Raw genomic sequence first — 24,269 nt, 5'->3', positions numbered from 1 at the left:
ATAGGGCTTTTGCATAGCAGATGCTCCAGGAATGTTAATGGTGAGAAGACTGGAAATAGAGTAGGTGGCCTTGATAAACATTTATCATGGAAACAGAAAATTGGAGGGCCAAGGGTAGGGCACGGCTTGCCTCTCTGTGTTGTCACATGGAAACTCCACAAAAGGAACTGATGCTTTCAAAACTCCCAGTCTCTCTGGTCGAAAAACCATGACTTCAGATGCCATCTCATACAGCCTTTTTTTTTTTTTTTAAAGATTTTATTTATTTATTTGACAGAGATCACAAGTAGGCAGAGAGGCAGGCAGAGAGAGAGGGGGGAAGCAGGCTCCCCGCTGAGCAGAGAGCCTGATGTGGGGCTCGATCCCAGGACCCTGGGATCATGACCTGAGCCGAAGGCAGAGGCTTTAACCCACTGAGCCACCCGGGCGCCACATCATCTCATGCAGCTTTATGGAGAACACGGGTTAACGAGTCCAGCACCCAAGATTCCAAATGGGGAATCCGCTTTTGTTTCTACAGGTTCTACTACTCTTGCTTAGGAGGGTCCTTGGGTTATAGAATTCCTGCCATTGGCTTTTCTTGAGTGGAATTAAAAAAGAAAACAGACACGCTAGTGGTTTTCATTAGGAAAAAAATGGTTCACAGATTGCATCCTTCATTAGCCTTCTTCACCCAGACAAATGTTTCTCATTCCATGACAATGGATTATAAAGCAAAGTGAAGTATGAATTCCAGATTGGTAGTGCCCAGATGCAGAATGAGAGGTAGAAAGAACAGGATAATACATGAAAAAACTGTTTGGTGTTTGCCACAGGAGAGCAGAAAGGACATGCAAAGAATGACTATCAATAATGAATGGTCTGGAAGGCTAAGAGGCTGAGGGGAGGCTGTTAACCTGAGAGGTCTGTGAAAGCAGCGATCCTTTATCACTCACTTGTTTACCAAATGTTCTCTGATTAGTCTGTAGAACTGGTTATAAAACAAAACAAACTGGCTAACTGTTCCCTTTATTTATATTAATGGCTGGGGTGACAAACGTTATGAAAAATCTCTACATTTTCAGTTGAGATATAAATCCTAAAGGAGTAACAATCCAGATTAAATGGGAAAAATGCTACGGATCTTGCTTTATAGATGCAGGCCCAATCCTATTATCATAAATGCCAAGCAATTCAATGAAAATCTGTCTAATTAAAAGATTCCCAGGGTTCAGCTGATGATCTACTTACTTCAAGAATGTTCCATATAATAAGTAAATATCAACTAAGCCCTACAATGTGGACATTCTTTAGTATTTTATTATCTTTGGATATACCTATATTGAAAACTATGTTGTTAAATTAGCAAATAATAATTTGAGACCATTGACCAATGATTGATTACCTGGCTCTTGTTTTCAAGATGATTTAGAACTGCTAAGCCATTTAAATGGACTAATTTCTAAGTTAATAGAATTTATATACTTGAGAACTGATCATATAAATGGTGAGGAAAAAGCAAGAGCTAGAGGTGTTTAATGTATTTATAGTTCAGAATTATTATTTTTTTCAATTGTTGGGAAATTACATCAAAAGGAAGTTTTGTTTTTGTTTTTTAAAGATTTTATTTATTTATTTGACAGACAGAGATCACAAGTAGGCAGAGAGGCAGGCAGAGAGAGAGGGGGAAGCAGGCTCCCTACTGAGCAGAGAGCCTGATGTGGGGCTCGATCCCAGGACCCTGAGATCATGACCTGAGCTGAAGGCAGAGGCTTAACCCACTGAGCCACCGGGGCAGCCCAAAAGGAAGTTTACTAATTGTGTGAACCCAGCACCTCACGTAGTTGTTTCAGGATGTGAGAATAGAGGCTAAGCCTTCAAATTCTCATACATAAATCATTGGTGTGGTTTGCATTAGAAATTTGAGTGAATTGGGGCGCCTGGGTAGCTCAGTCGGTTAAGTGTCTGCCTTCCACTTAGGTCATGATCCCAGGATGCTGGGACTGAGCTCCACATCAGACTCCCTGCTCAGCCAGGAGTCTGCTTCTCCTTTTCCCTCTGCCTCTCCCCTGAGCTTGTGCTCTCTCTCTCACCCTTTCTCAAATAAATAAATAAAATCTTTTTTAAAAAATAAGAAGACTATTCTCAATGGTATGCTCTTAATATTGCTTTGGTCTCTGTTGACCCTGAAGAGTGAAATTATTTTTTTTTAAACAAGTCTTTGGGCTTTCACACTAGTTCAACATCTCTTTTGTCTCTAAAATTTGTGGAGCTCCCTGAATAACAGATCTACTCATCTCTGATTTTTTTACTCAGGTAAAGCAGAACAACTTCCAGACTGACTCAGATATCTTTTCTTTTCTTTGTTTCAATATTTTATTTATTAGAGAGACAAAGAGGGAGAGCACAAGCAGGGGAGGGAGACAGAGGCAGAGGGAGAAGCAGGCCTCCACAAGGGCCTCAATCCCAGGACCCAAGTCATTTTAGAGTGCGGTGGGGATACTAAAAGAATGGATGATGGATATTTTTGTTATGGAAAGAGAGGGGTGTATTTTTAAAAACCATGTTTGACAGTGTAATTTTGTGTTCAGAGAATGAAAAATATTATTTTCAAAATACAAATTAGAGAAAGTAAAATCTTAGCTGGTAAGACACATATTATCTTCCATATGCAAGTGACTTTCATTAGGGAGAATACTAGTTCTTTAATCTCTAGGCCAGCATTACATTTTTTTCTTAAAGATTTTATTTATTTATTTGACAGAGACACAGTGAGAGACACAGTGAGAGAAGGAACACAAGCAGAGGGGTGCGAAAGGGAGAAGCAGACTTCCTGCTGAGAAAGGAGCCTGATGCCGGGCTCCATCCCAGGATGCTGGGATCATGACCTGAGCCGAAGGCGGACACTTAATCGACTGAGCCACCTAGGAGCCCCCATTATTACATTTTTATACTATTTAAAAGGGTCCTAGTTTGCCAAGTACAGAACCACAGGATTATGTCATGTTAAAAGTATCAGAAGCTGATGAGAGTTGAAAAGTAAAGGTATGGGGGCGCCTGGGTGGCTCAGTGGGTTAAGCCGCTGCCTTCGGCTCGGGTCATGATCTCAGGGTCCTGGGATCGAGTCCCACATCGGGCTCTCTGCTCAGCAGGGGGCCTGCTTCCCTTCCTCTCTCTGTGATCTCTTCCCTTCCTCTCTCCTACTGTGATCTCTCTCTGTCAAATAAATAAATAAAATCTTTAAAAAAAAGAAAAGTAAAGGTATGATGAGAGAGTTTCAGTTTTCTAGTACTGAGAAATCATCCTGTTGTTTGTTTTCTCGAGTTAAAATTCATACCTGTTTGAGTTACAGTTTATAGTTTGCCCAAGCTGCTGCTCGAACATCTGGCTAAGAGCAAGGGGTCCAAAACATGCTCCCCTGTGAATAGCCATTATTTAAAAATTCCCTTTGAGAGCATGTTCCGTATCTGAAAGCATTTAGTATTTAGCCTGTTTAGCAATAATAAAAAAAAAAAACCACCATAAATATTTATATGCTGGCTCAAAATTTCAATCATTTGTTTTGAAAAATGTTGGATTCTTTGTGCAAGTTTTAGCAGAAAACCGAAGGTACACAAGTTTGCATGGGGAGAACAAGAGGTGTTCCGATCTTAACTCTGAAGATGACCACAGACATGTCCTTGAATCCTTACTCAAGTTTTTCTGCCTCTAAGAGAAATATGAAGACCTGTAGCCTACACAGTCTCAGGCTCTGTGGGATCCATGTTTCCATAAGCTCTGACTAGGATTCGAGAATCAGGCGTGGGAAAATCAGTAGAGCCTGTCAATTCCCTCCGTTGGTCTACAGATACCGTCTTCCTCCCTCCTGCAATTTCAGTTTCCTGGGTCCTCATTATGCCTGAATTTTGGATTCCCACAGCTATCCAAGCTTTTAACTGTCCTCTTTGACTCTAGAATGTCCTTAACCTTCCAATGTACTTGGTATGAAACCAGTGTTGTGGATAAATATGGGTTTTGAGGCCAGAGAGGCCACGCTCTGCTGCTTACTAGCTGAGTGATGTGGGGAAGCCACTTCTCTTCCATGTATCTCAGTCTCCTCACATGTAAAATGGTGAGAGCAACACTCACCTTTCAGGGTGGCTAGGGGTGAAACGCGGTAATGATGGTATAGCAGCAGCCAGTGCAGTAACTGGGCATCAGAACGCAAATGAGCGCAACATGGCCACCACAACACTAGTCATTAAAGAGCACCACATACAGAGTGAGAGGCGCGATGGTCACAGCATTCAAAACCAGTTAGCACCCTAGTTAGTTAGGACGTGAGAGTAAACTAGGCTACAGGGGACTCGTAGGAGATAAATCCTGGTTTTGTAACCTATTCAGCCTCCACACTCTCAGACAGTAAAGACACAAGCAATGTAATAGAACATGAATGATATACAAAAATCAACAGTCTCCAGAGTAGAGCCCAAGGCTGTGTGGACCTAGAAGCTGGTCACAGTAAGTAGATGCTATTATGGGAATCCACAGCCACTGACCACTAACACTGGGACGCGGTCTCTTATTAAGGCCATCCATGTGCTGGTTTCCTGTAAATCCAAATTTTCAAATTCCGTCCCATGGTGACCTCTGTCTAAAAAGTCAGGGAATGGGGGTGGGGGGATGATGCAAAGAGGCTGGAAACGGTGGATGGCAGCTGTGAGGACTAAGACAAGAAGAAAGTAGTACTTAACTGTGAAGAAGAAATGGGTTCAAAGAGAAAAGGAAAAGGCACGTGTGTCGCCAAACAGATTTTGCTGAGTGCTCTGGGAACTGTGGTTACAGCAGTGAACAAATGTTAACGATGGGTTCTTTACACCAGTTTGGTAAGAGGGACAGGAACAAAGGGACACACTACTGAAGTAAAAGTGCTCCATTTTGTGGACCTCAGCTGGAGGCCACCAAAAAGTACCCAACAGCTGTTGAGGGGAAAGCATTCTGTGGCTGCTGTTGCTTCTTTTTAAATAACTGTATGTTTATAGTCCCTTTTATTTTTAATTAATATTAATTGAGAGAAAGAGAGAGGGAGAATGTATGTGTGTACAGGGGGCAGGGCACAGGGAGAAGGAGAGAGAACCCCAAGTAGGTTCCATGCTCAGTAAGGAGCCCAACGCAAGGCTCTATCCCACGACACTGAGACCATGACCTGAGCTGAAACCAAGAGTTGGACACTCAACCAGCTGAGCCCCCGTGGTGCCCCACACTCTGTGGCTTCCTAGAAAGGAAAGGCAGCAGCCTATGGAACTCTCCCGGAACTCAACAAGGGTGACATATACCCTGGAGCCTCCCACTCCTCTCACAGAAAGAAGTCATGAATGAAAGAGCTTTGTAACAATCCTTTTGGTATTCCGATAACTAAACATCCCAAGCTGATGTCCTAGACCAACATGTCACACACCAAATGCCACTCCATGGTAATTTATCCCATGAGAAAGACACTGAAAATGAATATAAAATAACTCAGAAATGCAGCAGTCAATTCTGGTTTCTCGCAGATATTTCCCCCACAGCTCCCCAAATAAGGAAGCTGTGACCATCATGCTTGTTATTCTGTATATGCAGTAGAGCACAATCTTGTTCCCTAGAAGGAACTGCTACCTTGCCTACTACCTAATATGCCCATCGGGCTTCTCATCGCTTGCTATTGGTAACAGTCCTCGCTTTGGTCAGTTTCCTATGGAGGCAATTTAAGATGCAAATTGCTTCCACAGAAATATGCTCTTGAGAAAAAACTCAAGTGAATCTGCCTAGGACATTACAATCACCTCCCTACAGCTGGTTGTCAATAGCTAGGAGTTCTTTCTTTGCCTTTATAAGCAGGAAATCTCCTGTTGGTGACTGAGGAGTAAGAAAGACTCCAAGTGTCCATAATTCCTTGCTCTGTTTTGTTTTTTCTCTCTATCACTCAACGGACACATAAAACAGGCAAGGGCATATTCTCTCTCACATTCACGAGGAACTTGCACATAACTGAAGTTTAATGTATATAGTTTCATGACCATTTGGGAGCTTTTTCTCTAGAAGTATAGTATTGACCCACAAAAAAAAAACAGGAAAGGGAGCAACTAAAAATAGCCACAGAAATTAAGAAATGTGTGTAAGATACAGTGACAAGGACTCTAAAATCTGTCAGACAGCTTACCAACTGATGGTTGAAAGCTAAAAGACAGAAACTGTAGTCTGACATAGTTAAATCTGCTTTTACTTAAGACTACAGTAAGTATTGTGAACCATAACCACCTGCAGAAAAGCATACACGGTCTTTACTTGCAAATTTTCTTTTTTTCCTCTACCGATTCCCATATGCTCTGAAATGCCTTTGCTCTAAACTTAACTCCCCAAGTTACACACACATTCTCCACCTTTGACACAACTAGGAACATATGTAAATAAAATGCTGCTTACTCGGAGCGTCTTGGCAGTCGGGGAGGGAGAGGCTGGGGGAGAATCAGACTGAGATTTCCTATTCCGAGTGAATTCTTTACTTCGGGTATATAAAGAGGACATGGTTCCTCAGGATGGAGACAGATACTCAACCGCTGGATTCTTCACGTAACGCTGGGAAACTGGCCCTGCAGGTTACCCTCCCAGAATCTCTCCTTTTGATTTGATGCGAGAAGACTTTGGATAGAACTAAATAAAGGATAAAAGCCACCCTGTAAATTATAGTCTTGCACTCTGAACCAGTCCACAGTTAAACAGAGTCTGAGAGGCGTGTTCCATCAATATTTTCAGTCCAGCTTCAACCACAAGTGCTCGGGACTGGTAGCTTACGATGGAGAGTACTGCGCTGAGCCACACCTTTTCTGCCTAGATCGAGTCCTTGATTCTCCCAAAAGGACACTTCTTGGTGAGACTTGCTCCCCAATAAAACCTGACTCTAGTTTCCCGATGACACCGGATTAAATCCCAGAGGAAAGACGACCTTGGATCCTGCCGGAGGCGAGCCTGGGACGAACTACCATCACTTTATCCAGAGGGAAGAAAGAGAAATCCTCTGGAAATCATGCTGTCTTTCCTTAGCTTGACTCCACTGGGCTGGAAGGGGTTTAGAACTGCCGTGATAATTCAGATTAAACAACTTAAAAAAACAAAAAACAAAAAACAAAACAAATAAGGAACCAAGAGTTTATGAGAAGGAAGCAATCGGAGGAAGTCAAGTTTCCCGAAGTCCTCCCAGACGAAGCTGCTTTTACATATAAACACTCACAGTCATACACACATCTTTTCCCCTCCCCTCTTCTATTTTCTGACATTCCAAATCCCTATTCGCTCAGCGAGGAATGCTGGAGAAGAGCCAAGGGCAAAGATTCACTTTCAACTCAGAATTCGGGTTGCCACTTGCAGGAGGAAAAGAAAGCCTGCCAGCTTCTAGGAATAAAGAGAGGCTCTTTGGGGACATGCTCAGGAGCGAACCCCACCAAACCTTCTGGTACCACTGTTTCAGTAAGAGTGAGCCGCCGTTTCAACGCTGATTTCTCCTAACAGTGAGTTAAATATGAGAATGGGGACTTTTCAACTTCTGGATCTCTTCAGTAACAAAGCCCTGACAGACACATCAGTCAGAGCACCTTCAGGCCCTTTGTGTTTCACTTTAATGACATATCGTTCTGGCTGCACAAGGAAGCCCAGCAAACTGAAACTCTGGCCCACTGCAAAGGAATCTCTCTGTACAGCAGAAACTTTAATGCCTGAGTCTCTGAGTATTCAGCTTACCAGAGTTTTCCAAAATGCCGCAATCAGGGAAGAACAAGACAGGAAAGGGGCTCGGGTAAGGGGAAAGAAAGGGTCAGAAATGAAGAGAGAAAGCAGAGACAGGAGCGGAAATGCAAGACTACAGGACTGAGATATCCACAGGCACAACCAAGAGTTAAAAAAAAAGGAATTTATTTTCTTAGTGTTGAAGGTTCTTGGATTTGGCCTTGAAACATCTCAAATTTAATCTTTTGCACTCTGTTGTCATCACTACCCTATCCAACATTTCTAGGCCAAATGCTTTCTAAGCCAGTGGATTTAGCCCCAAAGTGACAACTCACTTCTCTCTGGGCTCTTGGAAACTCTATCCTGCCCTTCCTTTTCCTACACGAAATTTATACTTTTTCCTTCAAATCTTCCCAGCATGCCACTCTTTTTCCCTCTCATTATCTTGACATTTTCCTTATTCTTATGACAAATTTTGTGAAATTAAATGAAGGGAAGTGATCAGCTACTTGGGGGTTGGTCTGAGGAATACAGGTTGATAAGGGTTTATTAGGAGAGGTCTTAATTCATTCCCAATCTAAAAAAACTTAAGCAGACTAATTAATTTTACCACAAACCAGAACTATACTGTGTCTGAAAGGCCAATTATCTTGGGAATTCAGATCTATGAATCTTACATTTTAGATCCTACTTATACAATTAATCTCATCTGATAAGAGTGAGTTTTTCTCTATTACATCTCTTCACTTAGAAAAGAAATATTGATGTAAACCTAAATAGTAACAGTCTCATAACAAGCATGATTGTCTAGGGAAAGATTAGGAGGGATACTTTTTCACTTGGAAGAATGAAAGTCATCAGGTTACATTATTCCTCAAAGACATGGCAAGGGGCGCCTGGGTGGCTTAGTAGGTTAAAGCCTCTGACCTCGGCTCAGGTCATTATCCCAGGGTGCTGGGATCGAGCCCCACACCAGGCTTGGGCTCTCTGCTCAGCAGGGTGCCTGCTTCCCTTCTCTCTCTGCCTGCCTCGCTGCCTACTTTTTTTTTTTTTTTTTTAAAGATTTTATTTATTTATTTGACACAGAGAGAGATCACAAGTAGGCAGAGAGGCAGGCAGAGAGAGAGAGTGAGAGAGAGAGAGAGAGAGAGAGAGAAGCAGGCTCCCCATCGAGCAGAGAGCCCGATTCGGGGCTTGATCCCAGGACCCTGGGATTACGACCTGAGCTGAAGGCAGAGGCTTTAACCCACCGAGCCACCCAGGTGCCTCTCTCTGCCTTCTTGTGATCTCCGTCTGTCAAATAAATAAATAAAATCTTAAAAAAGAAAGAAAGAAAGAAAGAAAGAAAGAAAGACATGGCAAGAATAAGTCTGATCAGTCAGTTTCTTTCTTTCTTTTTTTTTTTTTTTAAAGATTTTTTATTTATTCATTTGACAGAGAGATCACAAGTAAGCAGAGAGGCAGGCAGAGAGAGAGGAAGGGAAGCAGGCTCCCTGCTGAGCAGAGAGCCCGATGCGGGACTCGATTCCAGGACCCTGAGATCATGACTTGAGCCGAAGGCAGCGGCTCAACCCACTGAGCCACCCAGGTGCCCCCTGATCAGTCACTTTCTGACCTGTTTCTGTAAGGTTTATACAGTGATTTCATTACTCCTTGGCAACTAAACAGGAAATGTAAAAGCCTATTACTCCCAACTATTATTCCTGTCTCTTTTTCTTTCTTTCTTGTATCAGCTTCTAGGCAGTGGTAAACTCTTTTATATTTTAAAGTGTTTTGGGGTACCTGGGTGGCTCAGTTGGTTCGGCGTCTGACTTCAGCATGGGTCATGATCCCCGAGTTCTGGGATCAATCCCCAAAAAGGGATCCCTGTTCAGTGGAAAGCCTGCTTCTCCCTCTCCTGCAGCCCCTTCCCCCCACTCATGCTCTCTTGTTCACTCTCTGTCTCTCAAATAAAAACATAAAATCTTAGGGGAAAAAAGTGTTTTAACATACGTTATCTCACCTGATCTTCTCAACACCAAGAGGCAATAACCTGGTCTAGCTAGGGGACTGGCTTTATACAGGAGGGTTGAGCAAATAAACAAACATATTAAGGCTAATGGGTGCTAGGTTTCTCAATGTTGGCGAAGGCAGGTGTAAAAGAAAAGGGAAACCTAGGATAAACCTTGTGATACACAGGATTGAAGGTATTGGTGTGAACAAGTGATCTGCAATATATACAGACATAAACAACGAAAGATGTAAGAATGTGGGGCACCTGGGTGGCTCAGTGGGTTAAGCCTCTGCCTTCGGCTCAGGTCATCATCTCAGGGTCCCGGGATCAAGCCCCACATCGAGCTCTCTGCTCAGCAGAGAACCTGCTTCCCTCCCTCTCTCTGCCTGCCTCTCTGCCTACCTGTGATCTCTCTCCCTCTGTCAAATAAATAAATAAAATCTTAAAAAAATACGCAAGGATGTGTGTGTGCACATGTGTCTAAGTAAATACATCTATATGTGTATTTCCTTCCTCTGTGCACTGAGACATGTGGGAAGACCGACACTCTAGCAGCATTTTGCACATCTAGTGCCCAGATTGTTGTTTCTACATGCCATTCTCCATTAGGAACGGGGCTCCCTGGAGAAATGACTAATTCCAGAGTTGAGGCAGGGATAGAAAATGAGCCTGGGTCTCTTGTGTCGGAAAGTAAGGAAGCACTTTACAATAATGGGAACATGACAAAAGGACACAGAGACCTGCTTAAAAAGCCAAACCTGGGGGCACCTGGGTGGCTCCGTCGTTAAGCATGTGCCTTCAGCTCAGGTTATGATCCCAGGATCCGGGGATCGAGCCCCACATTGGGCTCCCTTCTAGGCAGGAAGCCTGTTTCTCTCTCTCCTACTCTCCCTGCTTGTGTTCCTGCTCTCTCTCTCTCTCTCAAGAAAATAAAAATCTTTAAAAAAAAGCCAAACCTAAAACAATCTGAGCATCAAAATAAATATAATAGTGAGAAATTACAACCCAATGAACAAAATAAAAACCCATGAGCACACATTAATATAAATAAATGAATGATAAAAACAAATGAGGACAGAAAGTTCTTCCTTACAATAGAATGCCTACTAATAAATGGAGAAGAAGTAATGAAATTAGAAAAATGACCATTTTGCAAAATCAATCCAAGAAAGGAACATAGTGGATACCAAAGATAGATAAATACAGGATGAGGAACTAGATTTTACACAATCTCACAGTATTGCCTTATAAAATATTTATTAATCACAAAGGAGGAAAAGGGAGCTTTACTGTGGAGAAACCTAGCGGACACTACCTTAATCAGGTGACCAAAGCTCAGCACTACCAGTAATTGGACAAATTGTTAGAACACAATGAGCAAAGGATCACTTTTGCGACACTGTAAAAAAGGCATAAATTGGGTATACTTATGAGGAACCACTGGGCCCAAACTGAGGGACATACATGACAGGCCTGTTATATTAAAAGATACCAAGGTTGGGGTGCCTGGGTGGTTCAGTCAGTTAAGAGTCTGCCTTCAGGGTCCTGGGATCACACCCCTGCGTGGTACTTCCCACTCAGCAGGAAGACTGCTTCTCCCTCTCCCTTTCCCCCTGCTTGTGTGCTTTCTCTTTCTGTCAAATAAATAAATAAAATCTTGAAAACAAAGCAAAACCCCAAAAACAACATCATGAAAGGCAAGGGAAGGATCAAACTAGAGAGACATGAGAATCAGGTCTAATGTGAGATCCTGTACTGGATCCTTTTGCTACAAAGAACATCATTGGGACAAGTGGAAAAATTTGAATGTGGTCTCCGGGTGAAGAATATATAAGGGTTTTGGACTATTTTTTTTTTTAAAGATTTTATTTATTTGAGAGAGAGAGAGAGAGAGAGCGAACAAGAAAGCACGAGAGGGGGAGGAGCAGAGGGACAAGCAGACTCCAGGCTGAGCAGGGAGCCTGACACAGGGCTCCTTCCCAGGATCACGACTGAACTGAAGTCAGACGCTTAATCGACCAAGCCAGCCAGATGCCCCTGTACTATTCTTTCTTTCTTTTATTTTTTAAAGGATTTTATTTATTTACTTGACAGAGAGATCACAAGTAGGCAGGGAGGCAGTCAGAGAGAGAGGGGGAAGCAGGCTCCCTGCCAAGCAGAGCGCCCAATGCGGGGCTCGATCCCAGGACCCCAAGATTACGACCTGAGCCAAAGGCAGAGGCTCAACCCACTGAGCCACCCTGGCACCCCGCCCCTGTATTATTCTTAAAATATTTCCGTAAGTTTGAAATTGTTTCAAAATAAAAAGTTAAAAAATACCCACCCAGTTCTGTCGTATTATAAAGGTGGGAAATGGGGGCAAACGAGGTAACGTCTTTTAACTCCAGAGAACTTTCAAAACATAGTCTCTCATTACAGATATAATTAAGATTTTGTGTTCACCAAAGAATGGATTTGTTAATAGCAGTAAGCAATCACTTGGGCTAAAGCACAAGGAACTAGGTGACCATGAATCAACTTAGTGGTTCACAAACCAGATCAATAAAAAGTGAAACAGAGGGTGCCTGGGTGGCTCAGTGGGCTAAGGCCTCTGCCTTTGGCTTGGGTTGTGATCCCAGGGTTCTGGGATTGAGTCCCACATCAGGCTTTCTGCTCAGCAGGGAGCCTGCTTCCCTTCCTCTCTCTCTGCCTGCCTCTCTGCCTACTTGTGATCTCTGCCTGTCAAATAAATAAATAAAATCTTAAAAAAAAACAACAGTGAAACAGAATAGCAAATTCCAGAGTAAATTACACATGAAGTAAGGGTATGCTTTCATGGAACCATTGTTTCTGTTAGACAGAATACATCTATATGTATCCTGGGTCATAGTGTAAAATGGATTTCTTACTGTGGGTCATGGTCAAAAAGTCTGAAAGCACAGAACAAAGAGCCAGTACAAGTCTTTCACTGGGAAGAAGCCAAAGAGTAGTTTCTACTCTGGCCTGATAGGACTCTCATTGTTGAGTTATCAAATTGGCAAAAGATATGTGCTTCGAACTCAATTTGACCCAATATTATATTGCTTGATCAGTAAAATCTGAAAATACAAGAAGTCACTATTTATTAAATAAAATTTTGTTTTTTGGTGGGATTTGGCGGACAAACACCAGAGAATGATTTTATTATGGTTGATAAATTTCCCAGAAACATCTCTAGTGTCAGACTCAGAGTTTCACCTTACAAACACTAAGTTTGTACTTAGTGCACCCTGCAAATCCTCTGTGTGGTCTAAGGCACGAATGGAGATTCCTTGAATGTCACTGAAGGGTTTTAACTAGAGGAACCAGTACACCCCTGATTATCATCTCAAACAGGTATGCTTGGAATTCCAACTCTTTTTTTTTTCCTAGTTGAAGAACACGCATCCCCCTTTTCCCCAATAAACTCATAATTCAAGATCAACAGTGTTCATTACCATATGAACAGGGAGACTGTAGTTAGAATTTGTAAGCATATTACATTTTGGGTATTAAACATGGTATTATTAAGTTCACAGGAAAAAAAACATTTTAGATACTCTGCTTGCTGTATTTGTTCTTCCACACTGACTAGGAGCCTGTAGAAGGGTTCTGATGCTTACCCAGGACAGATTAAAAATATATATTTTTTTAAAAAACTTAATCTGGTAAAGATTTGAATAGGGCAAGGACTAGGAGTATATAAGGACAGAGAGAATGTGAAGACACAGGTGAGATAATAGCCAGCTAGAAAGAACATAATTTGCTCTTTGGTTCAGAGCCAAACTAGTTTTATTTTTTTAAAGATTTATTTACTTAACAGAGAATGAGAAATCACCAGTAGGCAGAGAGAGAGGGGTAAGCAGGCTTCCTATGGAGCAGAGAGCCCAATGCGGGGCTCGATCCCAGGACCCTGAGATCATGACGTGAGCCAAAGGCAGAGGCTTAACCTACTGAGCCACCCAGGTGCCCCCCAAACTAGTTTTTTAAAATTCCTGAGGGCACAGTAGACAAATGTAAATGGATGTGAACTGGAAAGGCATGGATACACCTGCAGAATTATGTTCAACTATGAACTGCTTAAAGTAAACCTCATAATTCTTTTTTTTTTAAGATTTTATTTATTTATTTGATAGACAGAGATCACAAGTAGGTAGGGTAGCAGGCAGAGAGAGAGGAGGAAGCAGGCTGAGCAGAGAGCCTATGCGGGACTCGATCCCAGGACCCTGGGATCACGACCTGAGCTGAAGGCAGAGGCTTTAACCCACCGAGCCACCCAGAAGCCCCTAAACTTCATAATTCTATTAGATTGTAAAACCCACAGAGGCTTTATTTTATCATTGTCTAGGTCACAGAAAAACTAATCTCTTAGAATTAGTCACTTTTAAAATGAAAATGATCTCAGAGTGGTTTCACAATCTCAAATGGTCCCTATCTATACCTTCCAAACTCTTGTTAAAAAAAGGAAATACAGTAACAGAATTAAGTTCTGAAGTGCTTCTGGCAAAGGGGATCAGAAAAGACCTATTAGCACTTGTGAATGTCAGATTTGAGTCTGAACTATGAGATGTTTAAGTCAATAAATAAATGTTGTCTGACTATAGTCAGAAACATCAGGCCTAGATTTTACTGATGGGGTCCCACACCTGAAACTCAATCATCTAGAACTTTAATCTCTAAAATTCTATTTTTCATAGTGCCAAAAGAATCCTTTCCCATCACCATTTCATCAGATCTAGCAAAAGTAGGGGGAGCCTGGGTGGCTTAGTCAGTTAAGTGTCTGCCTTTGGCTCAAGTAATAATCCCAGGGTCCTGGGATTGAGCCCCGAGGCAGGCTCCCTGCTCTGCAGGGAGTCTGCTTTTCTCTCTCCCTCTGCCCCTCCCCCGGCTTGTGATCTCTCCCTCTCTCTCAAATAAATAAAATCTTAAAAAAAAAAAAAAAAAGAAAGCATAGGAAAGTTCCTCTTGGAAGGTAAGCCTGGCTTCCAAACCACAAGGTCTTCAAAGCTTAAAGGACATTGTTAAATTGGCAGACATTACCTAGTCTTCCAAAAAAATTTTTATGCTGCTTTTGGCAAATCAATTTTTTTTTTTGGGTAGCTTAGTTTATAAACTTCTAAGTAGCCACAATATACAGTATTTCATTTATTTTTTTTTTAAAGATTTTATTTATTTAACAGAGAGAGAGAGAGAGATCACAAGTAGGCAGAGAGGCAGGCAGAGAGAGAGGGGGAGGTAGGCTCCCCGCAGAGCAGAGCGCCCAATGCGGGGCTCAATCCCAGGACCCTGAGATCATGACCTGAGTTGAAGGCAGAGGCTTTAACCCACTGAGCCACCCAGGTGACCATTATACAGTATTTTAGTTTAGATTTAGGGAAGAAGGTAATGAGTCAAATATTAACAATTAAAAACTATAAATAGTTTAAGATCCCTGTTCCTCCTTTTGGAACTAAGAGTTTAAAATAGAGCAATCATTTTCAGCCCCATTTATGAATATAAGGGCCAAAGAAAATATTTTATTTATTTACTTACTTATTTTTTAAAGATTTTATTTATTTATTTATTGTCAGAGAGGGAGAGAGAGAGGGCACAAGCAGGGGGATTGGCAGGCAGAGGGAGAAGCAGGCTCCCCACTGAGCAGGGAGCCTGATGCAGGACTCCATCCCAATCATGACCTGAGCAGAACATAGACACTTAACCGATTTAGCTACCCTGGTTTCCTGAAAAAAATTTTTTTTTAAGATTTTACTTATTCATTTGACAGAGAGAGATCACAAGTAGGCAGAGAGGCAGGCAGAGAGAGAGAGAGGGAAGCAGGCTCCCTGCTGAGCAGAGAGAGCCCGATGCGGAACTCGATTCCAGGACCCTGAGATCATGACCTGAGCCGAAGGCAGCGGCTTAACCCACTGAGCCACCCAGGTGCCCCTGAAAACATTTTTATTTTTAATCATCAACTGATACTTTTCTTCCACTAATCTAATACTATTAAGTACTTACTCCATGCAAGGTATTATTAGGGTTATATAAAGTTCTTTAAGACATGACTGTTGTCTTCAAAGAGATTATAGGAAATCTCAAAATTTACATAACGACAAAGTGAGGACCCATACTGCTAAATTAATAATTAGCACCACAATGAGATATCACCTCGCACCAGTCAGAATGGCTATTATAGAAAAAACAAGAAATAACAAGTGTTGGGGCATCTGGGTGGCTCAGTGGGTTAAAGCCTCTGCCTTCGGCTCAGGTCATGGTGCCAGGGTCCTGGGATCAAGCCCCACATCAGGCTCTCTGCTCAGTGGGGAGCCTGCTTCCTCCTCTCTCTCTGCCTGCCTCTCTGCCTACTTGTGATCTCTGTCTGTCAAGTCAAATAAATAAGTAAAACCTTAAAAAAAAAAAGAAATAACAAGTGTTGGTGAGAACGTGAAGAAACGGGAACCCTCATGCCTGTTGGTGGGAATGTAAACTAGTCCAGCTACTGTGGAAAACACTATAAAGGTTTCTCAAAAACCTAAAAATAAAAATACTATATGCCATAAAAAAGAATGAACTCTTGTCATTTGTTATAACATGGATGGACCTATAGGGTATTATGCTTAGTGAAATAAGTCAGACATAGAAAGACAAATACTGTACGATTTCACTTACATGTGGAATTTAAAAAACACAAAAACAAAAAACAGAACAGATTTATAAATACAGAGAACAAAATGACAATTGCCAGAAGAGGAGGGTTGGGGGGTAGCCAAAACAGGTGAAAGGGATTAAGAGGTATGAACTTCCAGTTATGAAATAAACAAGTCACTGAGATGAAAAGTACAGCATCAGGCGTGTAGTCAGTAATACTGTAATAACTTTGTATGGTGACAGATGGTGACTATTCACTGTGGCATGGCCTGATGTGATGTCAAATCGTTATGCTGTACATCAGAAACTAATATAACACTGTAGGTGAACTATACTTCAATTTTAAAAAAAAAAAAAATTGTAAAGGGCACCTGGGTGGCTCAGTGGGTTGAGAGACTGACTCTTGGTTTTGGCCAAGGTCAGGACCTCAGGATCCTGAGATCGAGCCCTGCATCAGGCTCTGCACTCAGAAGAGTTTGTTTTTTTTTCTCTCTCTCTCTTTTATTGTCTCTTCTTCTCCCTCTGCCCCTCCCTCGATCTGGCACTCTCAAAATAAATAAATATTTAGGAAAAAAAAGCAACTGTAAACATAAAAAACAAAAGTCAAAAAACCCAATCAAGCCCTACTCTTCCGTGTGATCTCAGTGTAATATCTAACTTCGCACTAAACAAAGAAGCTGTTTCTGAAGGCGACCATCACGAGCACGCAGCCAAGTCAGAAGAGCAGTGAGAGTGAGAGTGGTGCATTTACTCCTCCGTTATTTTTTTGTTGTGTTGAGTGAGAGCTATGCACCTACTTCTCCACTGCTGTTCTGACTACTGGGCATCTGGAGGGGCCACAAGCATTACTTGGGGGAAAAGGGATATATGAGAAGTTCTGAAGGGAACAGTAAGTTGTCACATAACTCCTTTGTCCTTCCATTTTCCCATCTTAATCCTCATTTTTAATGTATGTGATATGAAAATCTTCCCCCTTCTTTGAGGATGGGGAAGATCAATGATGGGAACTCATGTTTCATGATTCTTTCTGCGGAATGCTCTTGAGTGAGGCAGACATATTAGGGATTTTACTGTGAAATGACTCTCTTACCCTCAACTTCTCCTTTGAAATGAATCACTGCAGAGTGAAGAGTCAATCGGCCTTCATTACAATATAAGGAAATAAAGAGCAGAAGGAAGTCATGCAATTCTTTCCATTTAATAAAGGGCTTTTGACATGTGTTCTTTATGAAAAAGCAATAAAAGCTAAAAATCAGACCAACAAAACACAACCACTAAAAGGCTTGTGTATAGTCTGGTGGGTTGCAGAGGGAAGGAGCAGAAGATGATGCCATTTTGAGGTACAAGGTAGGAACACAGAAGCAAAGTGAGATAAGACCTACAAGTTGTTTAGCATGGAGTTCACCAGTTTTTATTAGTCTACAGCACATTTCCCATGTTGCTCTCATACACTTAAATAATGTCCCAGTGTTATAAAAGTTTAAATCCCAGAAACTCACTTAAGCGTAAGGGATTATTACAGATCCTTTAAGAAACCTGTTCCAGAATTAGTTTGTAGGTTTTGTGTTTTGCAATTAATTTTAAAGTGAGTAACAGAAAAGGACAAAGAGAAGTGAGAAGCTACCTCCTTTTTTATGTGAATTAACTTACGTAGTTTTTCCTCTATTCACACTTTCTTTGTAGGCCGTATCTGATAGCAACAGCAGTTAAGTAAAGTTAGGTGGGGCAACTCAGAACAGGAGTGGAGGTTTTTTCCAAGGGTACTGGTGGGAGTGGGGGCAATTCTCCCTTAGGGGCATGTGCAAACATGTGGGGACACTGGCTCTCACAGAGACTGCCGAGTGCTAGCAGCATTTAGCAGGCCAGGGTCAGGGATGCTCAAAATGTGCCCTGCTCTCCTCCAGACAGAGCCACACGAGGAAGGAGTAACTACTCTGTCAAAATGCTCACAATACCCTGATCAGTCAAAATGTTGCAACTGATCAGAAGCACTAACAGAGCAAATTAAATCTTTTTTGATTAGCTTAAAAGTAGCCCAAAGGGTGCTCTCTGGTTATATGGCTGGTTAAATACTAAGTACTTAAAACAGTGTAACTTATCTAAACCTTTTGTTAAAACTATATATACTCAGTAAAGAGTAAAGAGTTGTTTTACTTTTTTATTAATATTTTTTATTTTTTGAGAGAGGGAGAGAGAGAGAGCATGCACACTGGTTGGGGTGGGAGGGGGGTAGGGAATAGGGAGAGGGAGAGAGAATCTAAAGCAGGCTCCATGCCCAGTGCAGAGCCCAATTTGGGGCTCAATCCCATGACCCTAAGACCATGACCTGAGCCACAAAGAGCCAGTCACTTAATCGACTAGGCCATCCAGTGCCCCAAGAGTTGTTTTAAAAAGTTATCTTAATACAGTTACTTAAAAAAGTCAAGGAAAGGGGTTGCCTGGGTAGCTCAGTCAGTTAAGTGTCTGCCTTCAGCTCAGGTCATGATCCCAGGATCCTGGGATAGAGACCCCACATCGGGCTCCCTGCTCAGCAGGGATTCTGCTTTTCCCTCTCCCTCTGCCTTTCCCCCTACTCATGTGTGTGCTCTCTCAAATAAATGGATAAAATTAAAAAAAAAAAAAACAAGGAAAATGATGCTGAATAATACCATATTTTTTATAATACCCTAATATACTTAATTATACTTTAGAGTAGTCTTTAAAATAAATTTGTTTGGTGCACAAAGATATGTTTGATATTTATGTTGTGCTTATAATCTGTATATCAGGCAAATTGTACTACCATCTGGTGGCAACATGCCTTAAACTAAGCCTCAGTATTTGGCAATAATGAGTTTCTTGACAATGTAAACTACAACTTAAAAACAAATTATAAACACAAAGGTTCAGAAATTCTATCTTAAGTTCAAGTTTTTTAACTGTCATCAGCCTGATTTATTATTTTTTGTAATATTTTGGTAACTTTCTTTACAGCCTATCAATTTGGCTGAATCTTCCATCAGGTGGTAAGAAAAGGAACAATATTTCCCATCATTAGTAATGGCAGAGTTTTAAGGAAAAAGGTCATTATAAAAGAAAAGCAATCTATGTGTGGTTCATGTAGAAGTTTTAAATCTTTCATAACTGTGAGTTTATAGTTGGTCCAGATATAAAATCTGCTCCACTCATCTAGGTTTACTAAGACTACTACTCCGTAGCATTAAAAATGTAGTTAGAAACTCAACACTTGGGACGCCTGGGTGGCTCAGTGGGTTAAGCCTCTGCCTTCCACCGGCCCAGGTCATGATCTCAAGGTCCTGGGATGGAGCTCCACATTGGGCTCTCTGCTCAGCAGGGAGCCTGCTTCTCCCTCTTTCTCTGCCTGCTGCTCTACCTGCTTGTGATCTCTGTCAAATAAATAAAATCTTAAAAAAAAAAAAAGAGAGAGAGAAACTCAACACTTTATTTTCTTATGCTAGTACAGATCCTGGAAAAGCCACCAAGGAAGCTTCCTAGTCTACAATGAACTGGCACGCACCTTTCTGCTTTGCAGGTACTGCTGACATACACAGCATCAATGGGTGTCCATATGCTTTATGAGCTGTCTGTGTGCCGTGTATATATGCTCTATGTTCATGCTCTCTGCTAAAAATACTTCAAAATAGTTGGAAATGGAAGATGCCACTGCACTGCTATAGGTTTAGTTTCTAATGCCCTCATTTCTCTTACACTCAAATTATTTTCTTCTGTGCCAAGTGAATCCTCTCCATATCCAATTTTTCCTTTTTCTGCCTTTCTCATTTCCACTGGACCTAAGTTTGCCCCTTCACCAGGGATCTGCCAGAGGAAGTTTAAGCTTTGGTTCTGGCTAAAAAGTACAGCTATAACTCTGAAGAGGACATAAAAGATTCTCCCTATATCTAAGGTACAAGAGATTAAAAAAAAAAAAAAAAAAAAAAAGAAAGCCATTCATTACAGAGAAAAAGTTGAAAGATAAAACACTTCATAGGGAGAGTACTATTCTTTGCCCAAATTATTTTTGCCCATGGCAGGTAAAGAACAGTCTGTTTAATAAGAAATCCATTTCAAACTCCCACACCATAACATCATTCAGAAACACGGCTCCTTTAGTCAGCCATGGTTGGGGGGGGGCAATTCCCAGGGTACTCAAGTTAATGGTCCTGTCAACCCCGTCATTCCCACATTGCAGTGCCAATGTAATTCCACATAAACACAATTATGTGGAGGCAAACACTGCTGTAGAATATAAATATACTGCTACGTATGCATTTCTCCGAGAAACACAACCTATAACACTCATGAGGCATGGCAATGTTTGTAGCAAAGAGGACCAAAGTGGGGATCAAATTAATTAGATTCCTGGAGTGTGTTGCTTAGCATGCAGTTCCAGAAAGAACTAAGCTCCATGATGACTGACTGATTGACTGGCATATATAGAACCAAATATTGCTTTGAGCACAAAGGGCATATAAGAACTAATATTTGAGTGTGCTGGGCACTGTTCTAATCAGTTTGTGAGATGCTGCATGTAATGTTACTATCTGGGCTAGTCAATTTGGGTGCTGATAACAATGCATTATTGGAGTTAAGGTCATAGTCTCTATACGGTTAGTTAACACATATTTAAACAAACAAACCAAAAAATAAAATTACCTTTTCCATAACAGACTACTGGTGACCTAGCTATCTTACAAATGTATACCACTGGTCCTAATACAAACCGAGAGTACATAATACCTATCATTAAAACTGGAATCAAAACTCTAAGAGCAAAGCAAATCTGTTTTTAAAAAATAATTTATTTATTTATTTGAGAGAGAGGAAAAAGAGAGAGAGAGAGAGCAAAAGGGGGTAGGGGCAGAGGCAGAGACTCTCAAGACTCTGTGTGGAGCACAGGGCCTGACACAGGGCTCGACCTCAAGACCCTGAGACTTCGACCTGAGCCAAAACCAAGAGTCAGATGCACAACTGACTGCACAAGCAGGCGCCCGGAAAGCAAATCTATTTTTAACCATCCAGAAGGATGATCACGAAGTCTGATGGTCCAACTAGAGAAACCTGTATCACCTAGATACAGTCAAATGTCTTTTTTGGTTACATTTTAAATATTCTGAGTACAGCAGATACACAATGTTACAACAGTTTCAGGTGTATAACAGTGATTTGACAAGTTTATACTTTATGCTATGTTCACCACAAGTGTAGCCACCATCTGTCCTCATACCTCACTATTACAATTTCATAGACTCTATCATTTATGCTGTGCCTTTTATTCCCATGGCATAGTCCATTTGTAACTGAGAGTCTTATCTTCTAACCCTTTCCCTTCTGGCAACCGTCGGTTTGTTCTTGGTATTTATGGATCTGATTCTGCTTTTTATTTTTTATTCATTTGGTTTTTTGTTTTGTTTCTTTAGATTCTACGAATGAGTGAAACCACATGGTATTTGTCTTTCATCTCAGTCTGACTTATTTCACTTAGCATAATAGCCTCTAGGTCCAAATCATGTTATTTCCAATGGCAGAAGCTCATCTTTTCTTATGGCTGCATAATATTCCATGGCACATGTGTGTGTGTGTATACATATATATATATATATGTATACACACACACAAATACACACACTCACATCTTCCTCATCTGTTCATCTATTAATGGACACTTAGGCTGCTTCCATACCTTGGCTGTTGTAAATAATACTGCAATAAACATGGGATGCATATATCTTTTCTTTCTTTTTTTTAAAGATTTTTATTTATTTATTTGAGAGAGAGACAGTGAGAGAGAGCATGAGAGGCGAGAAGGTCAGAGGGAGAAGCAGACTCCCCATGGAGCTGGGAGCCTGATGCGGGACTCAATTCCGGGACTCCAGGACCATGACCTGAGCCGAAGGCAGTTGCTTAACCAACTGAGCCACCCAGGCGCCCTGCATATATCTTTTCTAATGAGGTTTTTTTTTTTTTTTTTTTTTTTTTTTAAATACCGCAATAGCAGAATTACTGAATCAGATGGTATTTCTATTTTTAATTTTTTGAGGAACTTCCAGTTTTCCAAAGGGGCTGTACCAACTAACATCCTCATCAATAGTGTGTAAGGGTTCCCTTTCTCTCTATATCCTTGTGAACACTTGCTAAATCTTGTGTTTCACATTTTAGCCACTCTAACAGGTATAAGGGGGTATCTCATTATGGTTTTGATTTGCATTTCCCTGATGATTAGTAATGCTGAACATCTTTTCCTGTGTCTGTTGGCCATCTTTGGAAAAATGTCTATTCTGGTCCTCTGACCATTTTTTACTCTGATTTGTGTGTGTGTATGTATGATGAGTTGTATAAGTTCTTTAAATATTTTGGAGATTTCGGATATATCACATTTGCAAACATCACCCCCTCAGTGTGTTGTCCTTTTGTTTTGTTGATGGTTTCCTTTGCTGTGCAAAAAGCTTTTTATTTTGATGTAGTCCAAATTGATTATTTTTACTTTTGTTTACCTTGCTTTAGGAGACGTATCTAGACATATCATTATGGCCAAGTCAGAGAAATTACTGCCTGTGTTCACTTCTTCAATTTTTATGGTTTTAGATCTCACATTTAGGTTTTTAATCCATTCTAATTAGTCAAATATCCATATTGTTCCAGTCCTTAGTCCTCTTTTTTTTCTTTAAAGTGTTTATTTATTTATTTATTTGTCAGAGAGAGAGAGAGAGCGAGCACAAGCAAGCGGGTGGGCAGTAGGCCGAGAGAGAGCAAGGAGCCCGATGTAGAACTCAATCTCAGGACCCTGGGATCATGACCTGAGCAGAAGGCAGATGCTCAACCAACTAAGCCACCAAGGCATCCCTTTAGTCCCCTTTCCATCATGTCATATGGTCTGATGGCTTTAAATACCATCTGCCCTCTATACACTCCAAAGATGCAACAGCTCTGTCATTTTCCCAGCTGGATATCTAATAGGTATCTTAAACTTAACATATCTTAAAACTGGATTCCTGATTTTCCTCCCTAACCTTGAACACCTGTAGACTTTCCCATGTCAATTGACAGCAACTCTATCTTTTTCAATTCCTCAGGCCAATAGACCTTGGAGTCATCCAAGACTCCTCTTTCCCTTACATCCCACAGATACAGAATATATCAACCCTCAACACCTCTACCACTGCCACATGATCCAAGTTCCCATCATTTTTCTTGCCTGGATTACCATTATAGTCCCTCAGCTTCTACTCTTGTCTCAAGTCTAATCTCAATGCAGCAGCTAGAATTCTTTTAAAACTTAAGTCAGATCATGTCACTTCTCTACTCAAAATCCTGCAAAGGCTCTTCATTTTATTCAGAGGAAAAACAAAGGTTTACAACATCCTCTACCTATATGATCTGATTCTCTTTCCTACAATTCTCCTCTATAATTTCTTGTATGTGCCAGAACTTGCCCACCCCATGGCCTTTGCTCTAGCTGTTTCCCCTGCCGGGAACACTCTTTCTCCAGATATCTTCGTGTTAACTCTCTCACCTTCAAATCTTTGTTCAAATCTTAGTCTGTCGACAAGGTTTACTCAGGCAACCTACCTGGTACTATAACCTGTCCTCTTTCCACCAATCCTCCTTATTCCAACTCTTTTTATTTCAAACAGCATCTGTCACTGTCTAACATGCTATATACTTCATTATGTTTATTGCTCACTGTCTGTCTCCTCCTCCCTGATGGAATGTTAAGCTTCACGAGGCCAGGAACTGTCTTGCTGACTCACGTATTCCAAGTACCTACAGCAATGTATGGCAAATATCAGGCACTCAAATATTTGATGAACGAGTGAGTGATGTTGATTTTAAATTTAGTATGATCTTCACAGTACACACATTCCATGTGTGCTTTATATCTACTGGATCAAGAGGGTGAATTATGTTGTTCAAATCTTTTATGTCCTTAAGTACT

General features: G+C 41.2%; 1 protein-coding gene across 5 annotated transcripts in view; it reads right to left on the bottom strand.

Annotated features, from left to right (window-relative positions):
• The window catches only part of PPP1R12B (protein phosphatase 1 regulatory subunit 12B), a 215,933-nt gene that overhangs the window by 39,595 nt on the left and 152,069 nt on the right, over positions 1-24,269 (bottom strand). Inside the window, exon 1 of one of the 5 annotated variants that reach the window (XM_059413113.1) lies at positions 6,424-7,190. The exons of the other annotated variants lie outside the window; for them this stretch is intronic. Within the exon in view, the coding sequence (XP_059269096.1) occupies positions 6,424-6,525 (102 nt within the window). The 5' untranslated portion in view covers positions 6,526-7,190. Of the gene's footprint in view, positions 1-6,423; positions 7,191-24,269 lie in introns of those variants that run through there. 5 annotated transcript variants of the gene reach the window in all.

The sequence above is a fragment of the Mustela nigripes genome, chromosome 10 (assembly GCF_022355385.1).
Source record: "Mustela nigripes isolate SB6536 chromosome 10, MUSNIG.SB6536, whole genome shotgun sequence".
In the NCBI taxonomy this organism is placed as follows: Eukaryota; Metazoa; Chordata; class Mammalia; order Carnivora; family Mustelidae; genus Mustela; species Mustela nigripes.
Note: the sequence above shows the minus strand (reverse complement) of the source record. Positions and strands in the feature narration are given on the sequence as shown.